This window comes from Panthera tigris, chromosome C2 (assembly GCF_018350195.1).
Source record: "Panthera tigris isolate Pti1 chromosome C2, P.tigris_Pti1_mat1.1, whole genome shotgun sequence".
Classification (NCBI taxonomy): Eukaryota; Metazoa; Chordata; class Mammalia; order Carnivora; family Felidae; genus Panthera; species Panthera tigris.
In genome coordinates, this window is record NC_056668.1 from 87673155 (window position 1) to 87695263 (window position 22109).

At 37.2% G+C, this 22109-nt stretch overlaps 1 protein-coding gene across 1 annotated transcript in view; it reads left to right on the plus strand.

Annotated features, from left to right (window-relative positions):
• Window positions 1-1704: 1704 nt before the first annotated feature.
• The window catches only part of LOC122241912, a 28027-nt gene continuing 7622 nt past the window's right edge, over window positions 1705-22109 (plus strand). The window contains exon 1 of the mRNA XM_042998343.1: window positions 1705-1900. Coding sequence (XP_042854277.1) covers window positions 1705-1900 — 196 coding nt within the window. The remainder of the gene's footprint in view (window positions 1901-22109) is intronic.

Genomic DNA, 22109 nt, shown 5'->3' on the forward strand with positions numbered 1-22109 from the left:
TTTTCCCTTATGGTTTGATAACTTTTTTTGCCGACATGCTTGGATTTCTTTCTCCTCTTTTTTTTGTGTATCTATGTTTTCGATTTGTGGTTACCATTAGGTTCATGTGTAACATTTTGTGCATATACAAGTCTATATTAAGTTGATGGTCATTTACATATGAACATCTTCTAAAAGCACTAAAGTTTTACTTCTCCACTTCCACTTTTTATGTATATGATGTCATACATTAAATCCTTTTATTTTGTGAACTCTTGACTGATTTTTGTAGATGTAATTGCTTTTACTGCTTTTGTGCTTTAACCTCTGTATTAGCTTTATAAGTGATTATTCTACTACTTTATGTTTGTATTTATCTGTGATTTTTTTCCCCTTAATAATTTTCTTATCCTGATTGTGGCCTTTTCTTTCCACTCCAAGATTTCCCTTTAACATTTCTTGTAAGCCTGGTTTAGTGGTGATGAACTTATTTACCTTTTGTTTGTTTGGGAAACACTTTATATTTTCTGTTCTGCATGACAGCTTTGCTGGGAACCAGCCTTGCTGGTTACATGTTTTTGTTTTTGCTTTTCCCTTAAGCACTTTGAATATATCAACCCATTCCATTCTGGCCTGTAAAATTTCTGCTAAAAAATTAGCTGAGAGCCTTATGTGGTAACTGTTTTGTTTTCTCTTGCTGCTCTTAAAGTTCTATCACTACTTTTTGACATTTTAATTATGTTGTTTTGGTGTGGACCCCCTTGGGTTAATTTGTTGGGTGCGCACTGTCCCTCCTGGATCTGGATGTCTGTTTTCTTCCCCAGAATAGGTAAGTTTTCAGCTATTACTTCTTCAAATAAATATTTCTGCCCCGTTGTCTTTCTCTTTCTCTTCTGGGAGCCTTATCATGCAAATGTTATGATTGGTTATGTTGCTGAGTTCTCTCAACCAATTTTTATTTTTTATTATTTTTTTCTGTTCAGCTTTGTTGCTTTCCATCACTTTGACTTCCAGTTCATTAATATGTTTTTCTGCTTCTTGTAGTCTACTATTTATTCCCTGTAGTGTATTCTCAAATTTTAATTACAGAGTTCTTCATCTCTCATTGGTTCTTTTTCATATTTTCTCTTTGTTGAAGGTCTGAGATCCTCCACTCTTTTCTCAAGACCAGGGAGTATCTTTATGACATTCATTTGAATTCTCTATCAGGCACATTGCTAATCTCTGTTTCATTTAGCTCTTTTGTTGTGGTTTTGTCATTTTTTTTTTCATTTAGGACATATTCCTCTATCCCCTCACTTTGTCTAACTCTCTGTGTTTGCTCCTATGTGTTAGGAAAGTCAGTTATGTGTCCTGATCTTAAAAGTGGTGGTCTTATGAAGAAGAGGTCCTACAGTGTCCAGTTGTGCAATATCCTTTGTTCACCAGAACCAGGTATTTCATGGGTGTCTCCCAAGTAGGTTGTGTGTGTCCCGCTGTTATAGCTGAGCTTCATTTGCCTTCAGTCCAGTTGACTGCAGTGACCCACTTTGTCTATTGTGGGTGCACTGGGCAGGATTTGGTCCCTGGCAGTCTGGAGCTGCCACAGCCCTGTAGTTGGGCATTGTCAGCACTCACACCAAATGTCTGCCCTTAACCCATCTCATGGGGCTGTAGTCACACAAACTTTCAAGGCACTCTGTGTGCCTTGTCTTCTGAGAGGCTTTCTGTGGTGGGCTATATCAGATGCATGGACCCCGTCTGGGACTGATCAGCAGGGCACTCTCTGTGCTGCCAGTTAAAGGTTCAGTTGCTGGGACTACAGGCACATTCATATTTATGGTTCTCTTCCCCTTTCCTAGGGGCAGGAATCACTTTGGAGTGGCTCAGGTCCCTGCTGGAGTTGTTTGCTGGGTATGTGGAGACAGGAGCTGCTTTGGAGGTATGCCTTCCAAGTGGGTCATGTTGGATGGGGCACATCCATGGGAGAGCATGGAGGTGAGGCATGCAATGTTATGAAGATAGGTGGAGAATAGTCTTGCTGGTTCCTGCAAGTATCCAGCTATTTAGGATGGGGGTTGGGGGGAGAGGCTGGCACCAGAGAAATGGTTCCCACCAACACTTTTGTTCTTGGAGAGGTCTCCCAAATTTTCCTGCCCCTCCAGTGCACATTCTGAGATTAGTAAATAAGTCATCTTCAGTATACCCCAGGCCACAAACTGCTACTTCTATGCTGTATCTCGGCCAGGTTATTTGTTATGCTGGCTCTTTAAGGAAAGGGGCTCAGTTTTCTGTGACTCTCTCAGAGCTAAGCCTCCTGATTTTTAAAGTACCCAAGTTAAGCCCTGAAGATTGTAAATACTCATGGTTAAGCCTCACTGGTTTTCAAAGCCAAATGTTCCCAGTGTAGTCCCCCATGCCTGGAGTGCCTGGTGTGGGATCTGATCCTCCCACTTCTCTATCCTTGTGGTATCCCTCCCATTTGTGGTTAGTCTCACCAGGGGTTTAGTTCCCAACTGCGTTTCTTTCCCTCCTACACTTTTTGATGTGGCCTCCTCTCTACAGTTAACTCAGGAAAGTCTGTTCTGCCAGTCTTCAAGTTGCTTTCTGGGTTAGTTGCACTGATGTGGCTGTTATCTCAGTGTGTCCATGGGACAAGGTGAGCTCAAGGTCCTCCTATTCTGCTATCTTCTCTGGGAGTTCCTAGTTGCCTTTGATCTTGATCATCTTGGGGGTCTTCCTCTTCTTTATGGCTAGGTACTCTTTCTGTGTTTTAAAAGCTTTTTCATCCATGACAGTCTCACTTTTATTGATGCAAAGCTGATCCATTTATTTATTTAGGTTTATTTTTATGTGCCATTTTGATCTGCATTTTGGTGTTTCTAATTCATGTGCCACATATATGTTGGGTCTCCAATACATATGCCTGGAAATAATCTCCAAGTTTTCTGTATATTTTTCACTTTTTACGTTACCCCCTTTTCAGTAACTTAGTGTACCGATTTAAATTGCCATTCAGTTGCATAATTTAATTAGTTCATTTTTCTCAAGTACGAAGCTCACTAGACACATAGTAGGAATTTATTGACTTTACAAACAGAGGTTACAGTGCACTAGTATTCTACCTAATAGCTATTGTAAGCTATCTTTAGGCTTTATATATAGTTAATGATATAAATTAGAGTTAAGAAAACTAATGTTCACAGTAAAGCTCAAATGATGTAAATTAGAGTTAAAAAAAAACTGTATTCTGAGCAGTAGTAAGCAGAGCATTCATTAACTAGATGTAATTCTGATAAGGAGTGAGCCATAGCTGCTATGGAGATGGCCAAAGACACGACCAGAATATTTGATATCCCTATAATGCAGAAATCCCAGATTGTTGTGTGCTGATAAAAAGCTACATAGGACTGCAGCTGCTACCTTAAAGCTGGAGCGGAGAAAGACTCTTACTTCTGAAGTAGGCCACTGACACATGCTGTGCATATTTCTACAGGCCAGCCACAGGTGACCCAGCTGGTTCCTAAGAGGCATTAAATTTAAATGTCAGACTGATTAGCAACTGTATGTGTAGAAATACATGTGCTCTATTTGTGTGCATGTGTGAGTATGCCTATGAGCATGTGTGTGTCTCAGGAGAAAAGGGCATGGAAGAGATTAGAGTACAGCTGACCAAAGAAGCTGTATTTTCCATGACTGGTTTCATTTGAGGGATGAGGCTTTACAGCCACACCCTCTAATAGATCTGGCTTGGCAATTTGTTGTATACAATTTTTCTGTATCAGTTTAAACTCAGAGTCCCAAAACATTTGTGCTTGCATCCTCTGGCTCTAAATAAATCTCCTATTTTCATACCTCCACCACAGCAGTTGGCCAACTGATACTTCAGAATAGCATTAGATGGCCAAATAAGTAGCACCATCTGCTGCAATTTAAGGGAATCCTCAGTGGTGCTGTGACAGCTGTCTGGTTCTGAGTCCTGAACACCAGAATTCATTTGTCAGAGAGGACACATATCCAGTGTTAGAATGGCCATTTTATATAAAAGGAATGATTTTTTTCTAGCAATGCTGTAGCCTATTTTTATGGAGGTCAGACTTCTGGAAACCATTGTCTCTTCTTTAAAATATAGCCCCAAATGTGAATGTTGACAAAATAGTCCCTCTGAGCTATTAGATTTAAAGCCCAAACTCTCAAGCCATGCTTTAATGTATGAAAAGTCATTATACCCTCCCTAAGTGCCTAATTACATTTATTTAATACACAGTCCTTAATAAGCTTGATTATCTGGTTTGTGAGCATAGAGTATCATAGAAGCTGCAAGCTAGAATTAGACATGGTAGGGTTAGAAGTGACTCAAATTCAATAATTAGAGGTGAAGAATCTGGTGGATTACTAGGTAGAAAATACTAAAATGCAGGCCATGATTTTAAACATGTTACAATGGCATACTTGTGCATTCATTCATTTAATCAATACCTATTTACTATGACTCAGGCACTTTTCTAAATACTGAAGTACATAGAAGAGTTAGTAAGATAAGATTCTTGCACTTAAAGAATCTGAAGTCTAGTCAGATGGGCTACCTCATTAATAATGCAAGATGGGTTGCACAAATACCATTAGAAGAACAGATAATATAACATGAGAATTCAGACTAGATTGGGATTGCTTCAAGCACAGGAAGGATTCATTTAGGCATGGCATTTAAAATCGACTTTGAATAGGTGTGCATAGTTTGAATATACAGATAGAAACAGGATGGCATTTTATGTAAATAAAAGTGTGAGAAAACCTGGATGCCCAAAAACTATTGGAAATAGAAGACTATAAAGCTCTATGAGGCAGAGGTTGTGTTTGTCCTGTTTATTGCTGGGTCCCTAGTAAAAGGACAGGCACATAGTAATCTCTTGATATTGTTGGAATAAATGCAAGAATGAATGCATGTATGAATGAGTAGCTCAGTTATATTTATGTAAAGTGTGTATCATTAGATGAGTAACTAAAAAGGACAAGACCAGAAGAAAATGTATAAATGTAACCACCACTATAATCAAGATACAGAACATTTTCTCGCCCCACACACCAAAAAAAAAAAAAAAAATCCATATGCCTCTTTGTAGTCAGTTCTCTCTTTCCATCTGCCCTTGGCTACCACCAGCCAGTGATCTGTTGTCACTATCAATTAGATTCCTCTTTTTAAGATGTTTATACATATATTAGAAACACATATAGGTGACCTATTTTGGGGAATGAACAATCATGGACCTTGAAAGGACTCTAATTAATAGGTTCAAGAAACATTTGACAAGGTAAAGAATTTCACTAGAGAGGAATTTATTTTTTAAAAGAATAAAGTGAGGGCACCTGGGTGGCTCAGTTGGCTAAGTGTCCAACTCTTCATTTTGGCTCAAGTTATGATCTCATGGTGAGTGGGTTCAAGCCCCATGTCAGGTTCTTCACTGGCAGCACAGAGCCTGCCTGGGATTCTCTGTCTCCCTCTCTCTCTGTGTGTTCCCTGCTCACTCTCTGTCTCTCTCTCAAAATAAATAAATAAACATTTAAAGAAATAATAAAAATAAAAAAGGATAACATGAAAATTCTAAAAACGAAAACTGAATAATTGAAATTCAGAGCTGAAGATGGGTTTTGATGGCAGATTAAATCACAAGAAGAAAGGATTACCAAATAGGAAAATGTGTCAGTAGAAGACATTGATGATAAAATGAAAGCAAAGAGAAGAAAAATATAAAAAAAGAGCTTAATATGTGATAAATGGTAAAAAGTTTTGAGATTTTGTTTATGCCTTAAAACATGGAGATTTGTTTGGTCATTACTTTACTCCATGGCTATTCCCCTCAGAAGACTTCCACTGATTAGTAGCATGACCCCAACATGTTGTGGGGAAGTAGTAGCTCCAGGATTCTTCCAAGCATTAAATAAATTAGAGCCAGATGTTGAAGGTAGAGCTGAGAGTAGAGTACAAATAAACCTTTTCAAGAAAATCAGGTCAAATGAGTAATAGTTATTTAAATAGTTATTTTTGAGAGAGAGAGAGAGCGAGCGAGCGCATGAGCAGAGGAGGGGTAGAGTGAGAGGGAGAGAGAGGATCTAAAGTGGGCTCTGTGCTGACAGCACAGCCCAATGTAGGGCTCAAACTCACAAACTGTGAGATTATAACCTGAGCTGAAGTCAGATGCCCAACTAACTGAGTCAACCAGGCACCTCTATGTATATTTTTAGTTAATATTCAATCAAATTCATAAAAGTGTATTTTACATTTAAAAAATGAACCTACTTTAAAATATAAGGCAATGTGTTTGTCAAATGTTTAGAACATTTCCACCATCCCAAAAAGTGATTTCCATATATTTGGGGATTTTTCAGATTCCTTTTTAAAATTTATTATTGATTTCCATAGTAGTAAGATAGTATATTCTGTGTAAGTTCAATAATTTCAAAATGTATTAAGAATAAGTTTATGACACCATATTGTCTATCTTAGTAAAGTTTTGTATACACTTGAAAAAAAATATTCTATTGTTGGGTGAAATGTTCTCTAAATGTCCATTAGCTCAGTGGGTGAACTGAGTGTCTACTTGTTTTATTGAGAAGAGTGTAGAAATTCCATACTATAACTGTACACCTGTCTATTTTTCCTTTAAACTGTTAAGCATTTGCTTCATAAATTTTGGAGCTTCTGTGTTAGGTACGTGTCATTTAGGGTTTTTGTTCTTTTTTTTAAATTTAAGAACATATTTTTAGGATTTTATTTAAATCCAAGTTAGTTATCATATAGTGTAATAATGGTTTCAGGAGTAGAATTTAGTAATTCATCACTTACATACAACACTCAGTGCTCACCACTACAAGTGCTCTTTGATGCCCATCACCCATTTAGCCCATCCCCCTCCCCTCCTCCCCTCCAGCAACCATGTCTGTTCTCTGTATTTAAGAGTCTCTATGGTTTGCCTCTCTCTCTGTTTCTATGTTATTCTTCCTTCCTTTACCCTATGTCCATCTATTTTGTTTCTTAAATTCTAAATATGAGTGAAATCATATGATGTTGTCTTTCTCTGACTTATTTTGCTTAGCAGAATCCGTTCTAGTTCCATCCATGTTGTTGCAAATGCCAAGATATCATTATTTTTGATTTCCAAGTAATATTCCATTGTATATATTACACATCTTCTTTACTCATCAGTCGATGGACATTTGGGGTCTTTCCATAAATTTGGCTATTGTTGAGAGTGCTGCTCACTCTCAACAATAGCCAAATTTATGGAAAGAGTCTAAATGTCCATCAACTGATGAATGGATAAAGAAATTGTGGTTTATATATACAATGGAGTACTACATGGCAATGGAAAGAACTAAATATGGCCCTTTGTAGCAACATGGATGGAACTGGAGAGTGTGATGCTAAGTGAAATAAGCCATACAGAGAAAGACAGATACCATATGTTTTCACTCTTAGGTGGATCCCGAGAAACTTAACAGAAACCCATGGGGGAGGGGAAAGAAAAAAAAAAAGAGGTTAGAGTGGGAGACAGCCAAAGCATAAGAGACTCTTAAAAACTGAGAACAAACTGAAGGTTGATGGGGGGTGGGAGGGAGAGGAGGGTGGATGATGGGTATTGAGGAGGGCACCTTTTGTGATGAGCACTGGGTGTTGTATGGAAACCAATTTGACAATACATTTCATATATTGAAAAAATAAATAAATAAATGTATAACTAAACAAACAAAAAAAAAAAAGAAAGTGCTGCTATAAATATTGGGGTGCATATGCCCCTTTGAATCATCAGTTTTGTACCCTTTGGATAAATACCTAGTTGCGCAATTGCTGAATCACAGGGTAACTTTATTTTTAATATTTTGAGAAACCTCCATATCGTTTCCCAGACTGGCTGCACCAGTTTGCATTCCCACCAACAGTGCAAAAGGGTTTCCCTTTCTCCACATCCTGGCCAACATTTGTTGTTTCCCGAGTTGTTAATTTTAGCCATTCTGACAGGTGGGAGATGGTAACTCACTGTGCTTTTGATTTGTATTTCCCTGATGATGAGTGATGTTGAGTGTCTTTTCATGTGCCTGTTAGCCATCTGGGTGTCTTCTTTAGAAAAGTGTCTGTTCATGTCTTTTGCCCATTTCTTCCTTAGATTATTTGTTTTTTGGGGTGTTGAGTTTGATAAGTTCTTTATAGATTTTGGATACTAACCCTTTGTTCGATATGTCATTTGCAAATATCTTCTCCCATTCTGTTGTTTGCCTTGTAGTTTCACTGACTGTTTTCTTCACTGTGCAGAAGCTTTTTATCTTGATGAAGTCTAGCTCATTTTTGCTTTTGTTTCCCTTGCCTCTGGAGACATGTCTAGTAAAAAGTTGCTGCATCAGAGTCAAAGAGGTTGCTGCCTTTTTCTCTAGGATTTTGATTGTCTCCTGTCTTACAATTGTTTCCTGTCTTACATTTAGGTCTTTCATCCATTTTGAGTTTATTTTTGTGTATGGTGTAAGAAAGTGTCCAGGTTCATTTTTCTGCATGTCTCTGTCCGGTTTTCCCAACACCATTTGCTGAAGACACTGTCTCTTTTCCATTGGATATTCTTTCTTTGTCAAAGATTAGTTGGACATACATTTGTGGGTCCACTTCTGGATTCTCTATTCATTCCATTGATCTATGTGTCTGTTTTTGTGCCAGTACCATACTGTCTTGATGATTACCCTTTGTAATATAGCTTGAAGTTGGGAATTGTGATGCCTCCAGCTTTGGTTTTCTTTTTCAACATTACTTTGGCTATTCAGGGTCTTTTCTGGTTGCATACATAAGTTTTTATTCTTTTTTATCACCTTTATTTTATTTTTTTATTTTTTAAAACTTACGTCCAAATTATTTAGCATATAGTGCAACAGTGATTTCAGGAGTAGATTCCTTAGTGCCCCTTACCCATTTAGCCCATCCCCCCTCCCACAACCCCTCCAGTAACCCTCAGTTTGTTCTCCATATTTATGAGTCTCCTCTGTTTTGTCCCCCTCCCTGTTTTTATATTATTTTTGTTTCCCTTTCCTTCTGTTCATCTGTTTTGTCTCTTAAAGTCCTCATGAGTGAAGTCATATGATTTTTGTCTTTCTCTTTTTTTTAAAAAATTTTTTTTTAACGTTTATTTATTTTTGAGACAGAGAGAGACAGAGCATGAACGGGGGAGGGTCAGAGAGAGGGAGACACAGAATCGGAAACAGGCTCCAGGCTCCGAGCTGTCAGCACTGAGCCTGACGCAGGGCTCGAACTCACAGACCGCGAGATCGTGACCTGAGCTGAAGTCAGCCGCTCAACCAACTGAGCCACCCAGGCGCCCCTGTCTTTCTCTAATTTCACTTAGCATAATACCCTCCAGTTCCATCCACATAGTTGCAAATGGCAAGATTTCATTCTTTTTGATTGCTGATACATATATATATATATATATATATATATATATATATATACATATACACACCGCATCTTTATCCATTCATCCATCAATGGACATGGACTTTTTCCATACTTTGGCTATTGTTGGTAGTACTGCTATAAACATAGGGGTGCATGTGTCCCTTTGAAACAGCACACCTGTATCCCTTGGATAAATGCCTAGTAGTGCAATTGCTGGGTCATAGGGTAGTTCTAGTTTTAGTTTTTTGAGGAACCTCCATACTGTTTTCCAGAGTGGCTGCACCAGCTTGCATACCCACCAACAATGCAAAAGACATCCTCTTTCTCAGCATCCTTGCCAACATCTGTTATTGCTTGAGTTGTTAATGTGAGCCATTCTGACAGGTGTGAGATGGTATCTCATGGTGGTTTTGATTTGTGTTTCCCTGATGATGAGTGATGTTGAGCATTTTTTCATGTGTTGGTTGGCCATCTGGATGTCCTCCTTGGAATAAAGCTTTTATTCTTAATGAATTGATGACCATTTTATTGTTATTAAGCCTTATTCTTTATGAATGGTCAAATTCCTTGTCCTGGAGTCTACTTTTATGATACTCAATAGCCACTCCCAATTTATTATGATTCATAAAATGTATATAGTTTTTCCTCCTTTTAATTTAAAAATATATGTGGTCTATGTTTTACATGCATTTCTTATAAACAGAACATAGGTGGATGTTGCCTTTTTATTAGTGTAACAATCCCTGCTTTTTATTTGGAGTTACATAGAATGTTTATTTTTTTAGCTGGATGTGTTTAAGTCTAGAGTCATTCCATTTGTTTTATATTTGTTGCTTCTGTTCTTCATTTTTCTCATTTTTTGTCTTTTTTTCTGATTATTTTTAATTATTTAATTTTAAGTCCTTTCTTGACTTATAAGCTATATATTTGTTTTGCTCTTTAGTGGTTGCTCTAAGATTTACAATGTACAATTTTAATATATCATTGTCTATAGTCAAATATTATTACAGTGCTTCACATGTATGAAATCTTACAAAAATATATCATTTCCCCCTCCTTTTCTTTGTCCTAAGGTTGCCATATGTTTTACCTCCATATATGTTACAGTTCATTGTTAATAAGTCTTATGTCATAGCCTCAAATCTCAGGAACTTTTTTTTTTTTTTAACGTTTATTTATTTTTGAGACGGAGAGAGACAGAGCATGAACGGGGGAGGGTCAGAGAGAGGAAGACACAGAATCTGAAACAGGCTCCGGGCTCTGAGCTGTCAGCACAGGGGCCTGATGTGGGGCTCAAACTCACGGACCGCGAGATCGTGACCTGAGCCGAAGTCGGCGCTCAACCGACTGAGCCACCCAGGCGCCCCTCTCAGGAACTTTTAAAGTGAGAAAAAAATTATGTTTTTTGCCCATTTTGAACATTTTTACACTCTTTATTGATTTTTGAAGATCCAGGTTTACATCAGACACCAAATTCACTTAGGTACTATTTGTATGAAAATGTTTTTGGTTTCCTTTTACTTAAAAAAAAAAAAGATATTTATTTTGAGAGAGAGCACACGTGAGAGGGAGTGTGAGCAGGGTAGGGGCAGAGACAGAGGGACAGAGAGGATCCAACCAGGCTCCACATGGAGCCTGATGTGGGGCTCGATCCTAGGAACCGTAAGATAATGACCTGAGCAGAAACCAAGAGTGGGACACTTAACCAACTGAGACACCCAGAAGTCCCAGTTTCCTTTTATATTTTGCTACATGTAAAAGTATAAAAATAACTGTTGCTGTTTTCAGCAACTTTGTCAGTAGAAACTTTGTCTACTGATGTACTTCCCTGCCCCTGATGAAAAGTCAGAGATCATTCTTATCTTTGTTTTCCTATATGTATTGTGATTTATTTCTCTGGCTGCTTTGAAGTTTTCCCTTTATCACTGTTTTCCAGTGCATACAAAGGTATGGATTTTTCTCTATTTATCTTGCTTAATGTTCATCAGCTCCTTGGATTTTCATTGCTTTGAAAAAAAAAATTAGCTGGATTTATTTTCTTTTTTTTTCCCATTGTTTTGGCCCACTCCTTTGTTTTTGTATTTCCTTATACTCAAATTACAGGTATGTTTCACCATTGATGTTGCTCTACAAATCATTGAAACTTTTTACACTTTATCTCTCTCTGCTGTGCACCTCAGTTTAGATGACTTCTATAGTCATGACTTGAAATTCACAGATAAAACTAAACTTGTACTTGATACTGAAAAACTTAAGTCTACCCAGTTTGTTTTTTTATCTTATATATGCAATTTTAAACTCTTTGTTCTTTAATTTCTATCATTTCTATCTCTGTTTTTAAACATATATTTTTCTCCTGGTTATAGAGGACATTTTTCCAAGTCTTCACATCTATTAATTTTGTATCAGATGCTGACCATTGTGATATGATTTTATATATATGATATATATACATACATATATATATACACATATACACACATATACATATATATACATATACACATATATATACACACATATACACACATATACATATATATACATATATGTATATATGTATATACATATGTATATATACATATATACATATACATACACATATATACATATATGTATACGTATATACATACACATATACACATATATACATATATATCTCATACATATTGGGTGAACCAGACTAACAGCATCTTGGACGAATCTACGATGAGGACCATTTTGTGACTTGAAACCTTAAGTACAGATCCCCTCCACCTTCCCATATTCTTTCCTTTTGTTTAATCCCACCTTTAAGTACACCCTCAGGGCATACCATCCTTGATCAGCCCAGGAAAAAATGTCTGTGACTGACGTACACCTATTCTTAAACATTCTCCTCGAGGTTAGTTCCCTCGCCTGTACTCCCAGCCTCTAGGGCTATAAAAGCAGGTCTTAAGAGAGGTGGAGTTACAAGGATATATTCATAGTTGCCTACGATAGGATTCTGTCCTGTAAGGCCTCTTAATAAATCATTTCTCATCTATCTGGTCTTATAGCCCCTTTGGTCTTTGGAGGTCATTTTGCATATACCTCACTTTCACAGTGTGTGTGTGTGTGTGTGTGTATACATATATATATATATTTTTTTTCATGTATATGTGTGTGTGAGTGAATTTCGTCTTTATTAAAAAAGTATTGTTTATTTTGGTAGGCAGGTAAGTGGGCAATCAACTTGATCCTTTTAGGTTAGTTTTAGTCTTTGTTATAAAATTTTTAGAATATCTTTTTATCCAGGACTAGTGTAGCATTACTATTAAGGTCCGACTCACTGGGGTCTCTGATCAATACCCTGAATTTTTATTGAGAATTGTACTCCCTGGTTAGTTGGAAGATAAATGTCTTCTACCCCTGTGTGAGCTCAGGAATTGTGTAACCATTTTGTTTTTTTTGCTTGGTATCACTGAGCTTCACTTTATGCCTATACAACTTGCATAAGTTAGCAACACCCAAGTAGACCTCTATACAGATTTTTGAGGTACTTTCTCTGTGTAACTCATTCCTTCCAGGTCCCTGGCCTGAAAATTCTTCCTGCCTCAACTTTCTAAGAGTTAAATCTCTATTTCCTCAACTCAACAAAACTACCTTGATTGGTTTTAGTCCTTCTTCCCAGAACTGTATTCTTAGAAGAGTTTACTGAAGTGAAGCCAGGGAAATTATAGGACTTACCTCATTTGTGCTCCCTTTATGAGAGATAAGCATCCCTTGGCTCCTATTTTCCAATGCTTGATTACAGTTTCATGTATTTTTATTAATTTTTCTTCTTTTCTTTGTGTAAAGCAATGTAATTAGTTTTTTTGGAAATTTCATGTTAAAACTATATATGGTGCCAATAGAAAAAGACACTGAAATTTTGCATATTTGGTTCAAGATTAAAATGTTTATTTGATTTTATGAAATTAGTAATACAATATTTTAATATAATGAAACAATCAGTGAAATGCCAGAAATTATGGACAAAATAAATTATAAAGTTTATGGTGATCTTTTAAAAGCTTTTTAATTATTAAATCAAATGTCAGAACTGAATCCTTAAATCATTGATTCTCAAATTTTATGGTGTACAAGAATCAGCTGGAATCTTTGCCAAGGAGTAGATTCCTGAGTCCCAACTCTAGTATTTTAATTATGTTTTGAGTGGGGCCAAGATATCACCATTTTTTTCTTTTTTTTTTAATATATGAAATTTATTGTCAAATTGGTTTCCATACAACACCCAGTGCTCATCCCAAAAGATGCCCTCTTCAATACCCATCACCCACCCTCCCCTCCCTCCCACCATCCATCAGCCCTCAGTTCTCATTTTTTAAGAGTCTCTTATGCTTATCACCAATTTTTTAAGCAATACTCCTATTGATTCTGATGTAGCAGTTCCAAGAGAAAATTCAAATGAAATGTCCTTGTGCTGTTGATATTTTCCTTATGAGTAACTGTTTAATGACAAATGACCATATTGATTCTGCTGGGTGAAAGCATAATTTAAGTGTTGCAATGTCTGGAGGCTATGTGGGTCTTATGTTCAGTCATTCCAAATAAGAGAATGTAGAAACTAAAAATTTTGTTTTCTTATTTGAACCTTTTGCCTCTCAACTCAGGAAAGAAAAGGTGGTATTTAAATTTGGTATGAATGAAAACATCTTGCAAGCTACCTTTGTGACAATATTTAAGTGACTTATAATCACAATGAAAACATATTTGAAATGTTTAACAGCTCTGTTGGAAGCTCAAACCAAACATCCAGAAAAGTGTGGAAAAAAGAAAATGCCATTTATGACAAGATTTCATAGCACTTGAGTTCTAGTTTTTTTTTTTTAATTTTTTTTAACGTTTATTTATTTTTGAGACAGAGAGAGACAGAGCATGAACAGGGGAGGAGCAGAGAGAGAGGGAGACACAGAATCGGAAGCAGGCTCCAGGCTCTGGGCCATCAGCCCAGAGCCCGACGCGGGGCTCGAACTCACAGACCGTGAGATCGTGACTTGAGCTGAAGTCAGACACTCAACCGACTGAGCCACCCAGGCGCCCCTTGAGTTCTAGTTTTAATTTTCTCCAAAAGGCATTTGGCATCAGGCAATATGCCATCTATACTATTACTCTCTGCAGTAAGTCTCTGAAGCTCAATGTCCAGGGAGGTATGGGAGACTGAGGACACTCTCCATGTACTGAGTTTTCCTCTATCTTCTGTCCAGATTAGGTCTTTTGCAGGGTTTGGGAAGAGAGGTCACTGTGCCCCAGAAAACCCTAAAAAATAAAAACTCTTGTTTGATGAATCTACTGATACATTGAATACCAGGTCACATTAGCGTTCTCTTGACCCCTCCAAAGGATCAGATTAAAATCATAACAGGCCTAGGAGATTCATTTCGACAACCTTCTTAGGACAACTGTCTCATATTTGGCTTATTTCTTGGTTTCAGGAAAAATATAAGGGAGAGAAGAGTTGGTGATTCTGAGAAAGTTTTAGGAAAAATTAAAGTTCTTCCTTGCAATGCTGCAGCTCATGTATTTTTCTTCAAGCTGGAAACTTGCCAGTCTACATTACAGTGGAGCAATCTCTAAACTTCACCTGGAACCATAGATTGGGCTCTGACTTGCTGGAGATTCTCAATCTATCCTGACAAAATTTGCAAAGTCCAAAAGTGCTGGTTCTTGCCAAAATAGAAAAGAAAATGTAAAAATGGACTTGGTGCTCCCAGATTTGTGCTTTGAGAAATCTAAATACATTTTAACAAAAGCTAATGTAAGAAATGCTAAACCCATATCCCTAATAGTTTCTTTTCCTACTTAATAAGGTCTTTCCTTTATTGAAAAGTTACTGTATAGCCAGACATAAAGCACTCTGCATATTTACCTCATTAAGTTTTTATAGCAATCTTTTGAGGTAGGTGTTATTTTTATGCCCATTTTATAGGGAAACTGAGAATAAATACTATATATTTAATAACTTGCTTAAGAGTAAAAGCTAAATGGGGTAGAGCAATAAGTGGCAGTCAACATTTAAATCCAGGATGTCTGACTCTGAGGTTCCTGATCTTAGTGATTACACTGTATTTTAATAACTCAATCTCTCAGCCTATCCTTTCCAAATATTCGCTACACCCATAGAACACATCTGTAAGCTCCATTCTTCCCCAACAGTCTTCCCTGATTTAGGATAATATTTCATCAACTTCACTGAGTTTTGAAGCTAAGAATTTCTTGTAGGTTTAGAAGTCAGTATTCTAATCACATCTGATAGGTCCCTTGTTGGATTACCTTTGGATCTCTCTTAAGTCTCCTTTTTATCAGCCAGAATGGGAATCCAGTACTATAGACATAAAGAGCTCATATTTTCTCATGACACATTAATTCCAGTGACTCTTCCTCTTCCAGTGTTGACCTGCCCTGGAGTAGTGCCTGGATTTTTCCTTCTATCTTCTTTCCTATTTCATAAAGTTCTGCTTGGCTTTTGTATTTGTACCTTCTAGGACTAGACTCTGTTCTTATGTTGTCATCTTTTGAGCCAGACAGCTTCCACATATAGATGCAGTGTTTAATGATGACCACCACCTGGATTCCCTATTGGTACGGTTAGGTTGGGTTCCCTATTGCCACCTGACTGGATACACCTGAACAAACATTTTCTGAGTACAGGCTTTGTGTTAGGGCCTAAAATATATGGAAAGGTATATTCTCTGTCATTGTGATGTTCACAGTCCAAAGACTGTCCTTTATTAAGATTGAGACATTTCCTTTCATTAGTTAGCCTTATTCAAGGAATTTTTCCTATGCAACCACCTTCCTCCAGTTTCACCTTAGTAGGAATATTTCTGTTTTATCTGTTACAGTCCATGCTTGATAATCTGAGCAATGGCACTTCCTGCCTCTCCTCTTCCATGCCACTATGGAGACATGACCTGAGGCTGACCATTCCAATGCTTGCCTTCATCCTCTATGGATACATGCTCTAGTGGTGTGGACTTTCTGGCTCTATAAATCATTAGAGATTAATCAACTTTGAAGTTCCTAGCAAGTCTCTAAGTACTCTCACTGGGAGTGAAAGTTGTAGGGGAAAAGCAGTTGAAATCTTCTAAGACAGGTACTGGCAAACAATAGCCCATAGTCCAAATCTGGCCCTTCACCTGTTTCTGTAAATAAAACTTTATTGAAACACAGCCATGATTTTTCATTTATGTGTTGTCTATGGCTGCTTCTGTGCTATAATGGCATAAAAAGATGAGTAGTTGCAAAAAAGAAACATGGCTCACAAAGCGTAAGGTATTTACAATCTGATCGTTTACACAACAGTTTACACATACTTGTTCTAAGACATTATTAAACTTTTTAGGGAGCATATTAAATAATAATGCTTGGTTATCTTAATTACTCTAATAGTTAAGAGAGTAAATTTAAGGTGGATGTGTAACAAAAAGGATACACTCTAATAGTTGGTTTTTTTTCTTTTTTTTTGGCCATACACATATAGAGCCTGAGTAATAATCAACAAGGTATTTGGCTTGAGCTCTTATTCATATTTCTCACGCCTCTGGACATACCAGTTACCCTTGATCCCACATTGCTCTCATATTTCTTCCAAAGGGGATGTCAGCAGTCCTTTCATACTTTTTATGAAACAGTATAAGGTGTTTAGAATCTTAGGGTATTGTTTGATATCTTCTTGCCAAGTTGCCAAGCAACCTCTAAGCAGCACTTACACCTTAGTTTGTCCAACCTTCGTCAAATTCATGTTCTGCCACTAATTTGGCTCCCAACTGGAAGAAACCTTCATTCTAAGCTTAGTGCTTTTATATGTGATTTTGGCTGATTTATTTTCTGAATATAAAGTTTTATGGTCCTTGAAAAGGTGACTATGCTCCTCTAACAAATTCTCCAGAGACTAAACCAACTTTTTAATAATGATAATAATAATGATAAAAACAATAACTTTGAATACTTATTATATACTATAGTTATAATGATAATGAGCATTATAATAAGCTATACTAGTTTTGAATGGTTATTATATATGTGGTAAATGGTTACAAGTTCTGCACATAAATTTATATAATCCTCCCAATATTTCAGTCAGTCTGGCACCAGAGCCCATGTTCTTAGTCACTATGCAAAATATTGCGAAGTCACATATTGCTAAGGAGTTTTTGTTGGTTCTTCAACATAGGCAGGTCGTAAGTGGTATTACTAGTTGAATGTCTTTGATGGTGTTCCCTAAAAAATAGGATACACACACACATACATATATATGAATATACATATTTCATATACATATATGTATACATACTATATGTTAAGTAGACAATATGGGGCACCTGGGTGACTTGGTTGAGCATCCGACTTTGGCTCAGGTCATGATCTCACAGTTTGTGAGTTCAAGCCCTGCGTTGGGCTCTGTGCTGACAGCTCGGAGCCTGGAGCCTACTTCAGATTCTGTGTCTCCCTCTCTCTCTGCCCTCCCCTGCTTGCACTCTCTCTCTCAAAAATAAATATTAAAAAAATTTTAAAACGTATACAATAAATGTTTTGAAAGATGCATAGAAAATCTACTTATCAAATATATTATCAAAAAGTATATGAAAGGCACTGTTGTAATTTAGAAGGAATGCTTCAATTACTTGCATGTATGCATACTCTCCTATGAATCATTTTGATGAGAGTAACACACTTATGTAAATTAGATTGAAACACAGAAGCAAACAAACAAAATAAGTTTTACTAGCATACAGGATAATTTATGGAATTTAGGGGCAAGAAGTACAAAAAGTAGGCAGTTAGGGGTCAAATTAGTCTCCAGACTAACAGAGACTAACAGAACAAATCTGTTCTCTTTTAGTCTCCAGATTCTCTTGCTCCTTCTCCCCACCCCCTTCATATGCGTATCTACCACTCAGTACCTTGCTGGCATCTTTCTGATCACTTGCCTCTTTGTAGATCTAGCCTCTTTCTGAGTGAACATGGAAGGCTGAGCACTAAAAGCTCCTATAATATTAACTAGAACTGGATCCAAACTACAGATTCCCAGGAAAGGAAATCAGTGAGTTATTTCCAACCAGATGTCCTCTTCTGGGTCCAATCAATAATGCCTGGCATTAGGGTTAAGGTGTGTTCACAAGAACTGCTAAGGGAACAGAATCCCTAAGATTCTGGGTCTTGAATAAGGCAGGAAAACTGAATAATAAGTTTGCTGTGTATAAAAGATGGTGACTCTCTCTCTCTCTCTCTCTCTCTCGCTTTCTCTCTCTCAGTGCCTAAAAAGTCATATTAATGTTTCCTAAAACCAGGTAGTAATACTTCTAACTGCTTTCTAAGATTATGGGAGATTCACTCACAAGAGGAAAAATACATTAAATATTAAAAATGTACATTCACTCCTTGAATGTTGCAATTCCATAATACCTGATATTTTTTCTATATCCCTATGCTTGCCTGTGATGCCAGTACAAAACTGCAGTGGAGGCAAGTGCCAGACTTTCTGTTACCACCTGTATAGTCTCATCAATTGCAGACTTGATCCTTCATTCAAAATTGCCAGTGGCATTCAATCTACAAAGATTAGCCAGAGTGTGGAAAGGATGAAATGGAACCATTTCCAGTGGTATCCTGCAGACCTGCAAAAACCAGAAAACTGGGCCGCCCAGTGAACTGGTTGGCACTACCTGGTGAGGGACCAGAACAACTTGCCACTTCACTGGCAGAATTCCAGGTACTAATTTCCTTTCCTCATGACTCTCCATAGGTCAGATGCTGAGTCTGAAAAACCATGTGGCCCTACTAAAGAGGAAGTATCAGGAGATGCTCTAATAGCCAATTGAATAGCTAGCCTCTCCAACATCAGCACTCCTAATATAACAAAAATTTTTTTAACTAAAAGTAAAAACCTTTCTCTTATTTGACCTTGTAGTTAGAATTATTCTTTGTTTTTAGTGTATCCCTATTGGGAAGATTTATCCACACAATGTAGAGATGGAAAAATGAGACAAATATTAGAGTTGAGTGCTACAGTTGAGCCTTAGTTCTTACAAAACTAACAGAGATTAGAAGAAAAGTTTATGCTTTGGAGTAAAGACTTTATAGATCTACCACAGGGGCTTGCACAGGGTCTTCCAGGTACAGAGGGCTCATGTGCAATTATCTAAATTGCCTAAATTCTATTAGTCACAAAATTCTCCCCAGGTCCCAAAGCTCTGTCTGATAGTTTTAAAACATGGTGTAATAGGATAGATGGGATGCATATGGACCTCAGGATATACTCTGGAATGTCATCTTTAAAAGCCAGTGTATGGATTTCTTCTGTTTCTACTTTTTATTTTAAGTGACTGGTACTATTATTTTACAGAGTTGATTAACCTAAACTAAAAGAGATGTTTTCTCTAGAAATACAAAAAGTAGCAAATTGTTTCAGTATTAACTACCATGCTGACCAAGTGAAAGGTAGATTTAGTACGAAAGTCCTTAATTTATATCTATCTAAATCAGTAATTCCCAAGTTTGGCTGCATAGGAGAATCACCTGGGAGATTAAAACAATGCCAATAGCCAGGTCCCAACCCCAGAGATTTTTATTTGCCTGTAGTATTCCGTGGGCATCATTAAATAAACTTATTTTTCCAGTACTTCCAGATTTACAAAAAAGTTGCAAAGACAGTACAAACAGATCCTATATGTCCCTCAGTCAGTCCCCAATCTTGTTAATATGTTTATTATTGTGGTGCATTTGTCACAACTAAGACACCAGCACTGGTGCATTACTAGTAACTTAACTCCACACTTTATTAGATTTCATTATCTTTTGCATTCATGCCCATTTTTGGCTCCAGGATCCCATTCAGGGTACACCGCATTTTCTTTGGAGAAGTGTCTATTCATGTCTTTTGCTCATTTCTTCACTGGATTGTTTGTTTTTGGGTGTTGAGTTTGATAAATTCTTTATAGATTTTGGATACTAACCCTTTATCTGATATGTCATTTACAAATATCTTCTCCCATTCTGTTGGTTGCCTTTTGGTTTTGCTGATTGTTTCCTTCACTGTGCAGATTTTATTTTGATGAGGTCCCAGTAGTTCATTTTTGCTTTTTTTCCCTTGCCTCTGGAGATGTGTTGAGTAACAAGTTGCTGTGGCCAAGATCAAAAAGGTTTTTGCCTGCTTTCTCTTCGAGGCTTTTGATGGCTTCCTGTCTTACATTGAGGTCTTTCATCCATTTTGAGTTTATTTTTGTGTATGATGTAAGAAAGTGGTCCAGGTTCATTCTTCTGCATGTCGCTGTCCAGTTTTCCCAGCACCACTTGTTGAAGAGACTGTCTTTATTCCATTGGATATTCTTTCCCTCTTTGTCAAAGATTAGTTGCCCATACGTTTGTGGGTCCATTTCTGGGTTCTCTGTTCTGTTCCATTGATCTGAGTGTCTGTTCCTGTGCCAGTACCATACTGTCTTGATGATTCCAGCTTTGTAATACAGCTTGAAGTCTGGGATTGTGATGCCTCCTTCTTTGGTTTTCTTTTTCAAGATCGCTTTAGCTATTCGGGGTCTTTTCTGGTTCCATACAAATTTTAGGATGATTTGTTCTAGCTCTGTGAAGAATGCTGGTGTTACTTTGATAGGGATTGCATGGAATATGTAGATTGCTTTGGGTAGTATCGACATTTTAACAATATTTGTTCTTTCTATCCAGGAGCATGGAATCTTTTTCCATTTTTTTGTGTCTTCTTCAACTTCTTTCATAAGCTTTCTATAGTTTTCAGTGTATAGATTTTTTCTCATGGTTACTTTAGGGTTTGGGTTTTTTTTTTTTTTTTGTAAAGAATACCACAGAGAAGTACCTTCATCATGTATCAGGAAGTAAATACCATGAGCACTGAATGTGCACTAATGTTTGAAAACCACTGAAGGAGATAATACGAGGGATACCCTCTAGTCTTTCAAAAGGTACTTAAAAGGTTACCATAGCATCACTGCATGAAGTGACCTGTAGTTTAAGATGAGCATCACATTTTAGGTGTAGGGTTGTAAGTCTAGTACTTTCGAAGTGGCCTAATTTCTTCCAGCCAATATGTATTGACTTAGAATGTCTTGGCAGAGAAACTGTCCCTGCCCTGACATGGAGCTCTCTTTAGTCATGGACAACTGTGAACAAAATATGCACATGATCAAACATCCCCCCCAAATATGCTCCTTTATTGTGATACCATAAATATTGATATACTACTAATTATTAAAATGTGCAAAATTACTGTGAAAAAAGGGACCTCCTCTAACCCCAGGCTTTTCTTATTATTCTCAAAGCAGAGCCATTAACTTTCTCTAACGTATGCTTCAGGTGTTGAAAAGCTAATTCACAGCTCCCTGGCTGCCTACTTGTGGGGACAGCTTTCTTCTGCTATAGGCAGTAATTGCCTTCCTGCTAGCCCAAATTGCCCTAGAGAAGAAAGCATAGCTTTGCTTGCTTTATCTTGTGGATTTAAAGCAGTGTCTATACTTGCTTTGCATACAAGTTCTCTTACAGATATTTTTACTCTAATCCATGTGACTTCTTCCAGTTGGGGCATGAGGAACAAGATTCTGAAGGCATGCACTAATATACATTTTGTTTGTACTGGTAATGTATTGAAAACAACTCAGGGATTATCTTGTTGGGGGAAGGGGGCAGAAACTATTCTCACCGGTCGAGTTAGTGGAGATAGCGTGAG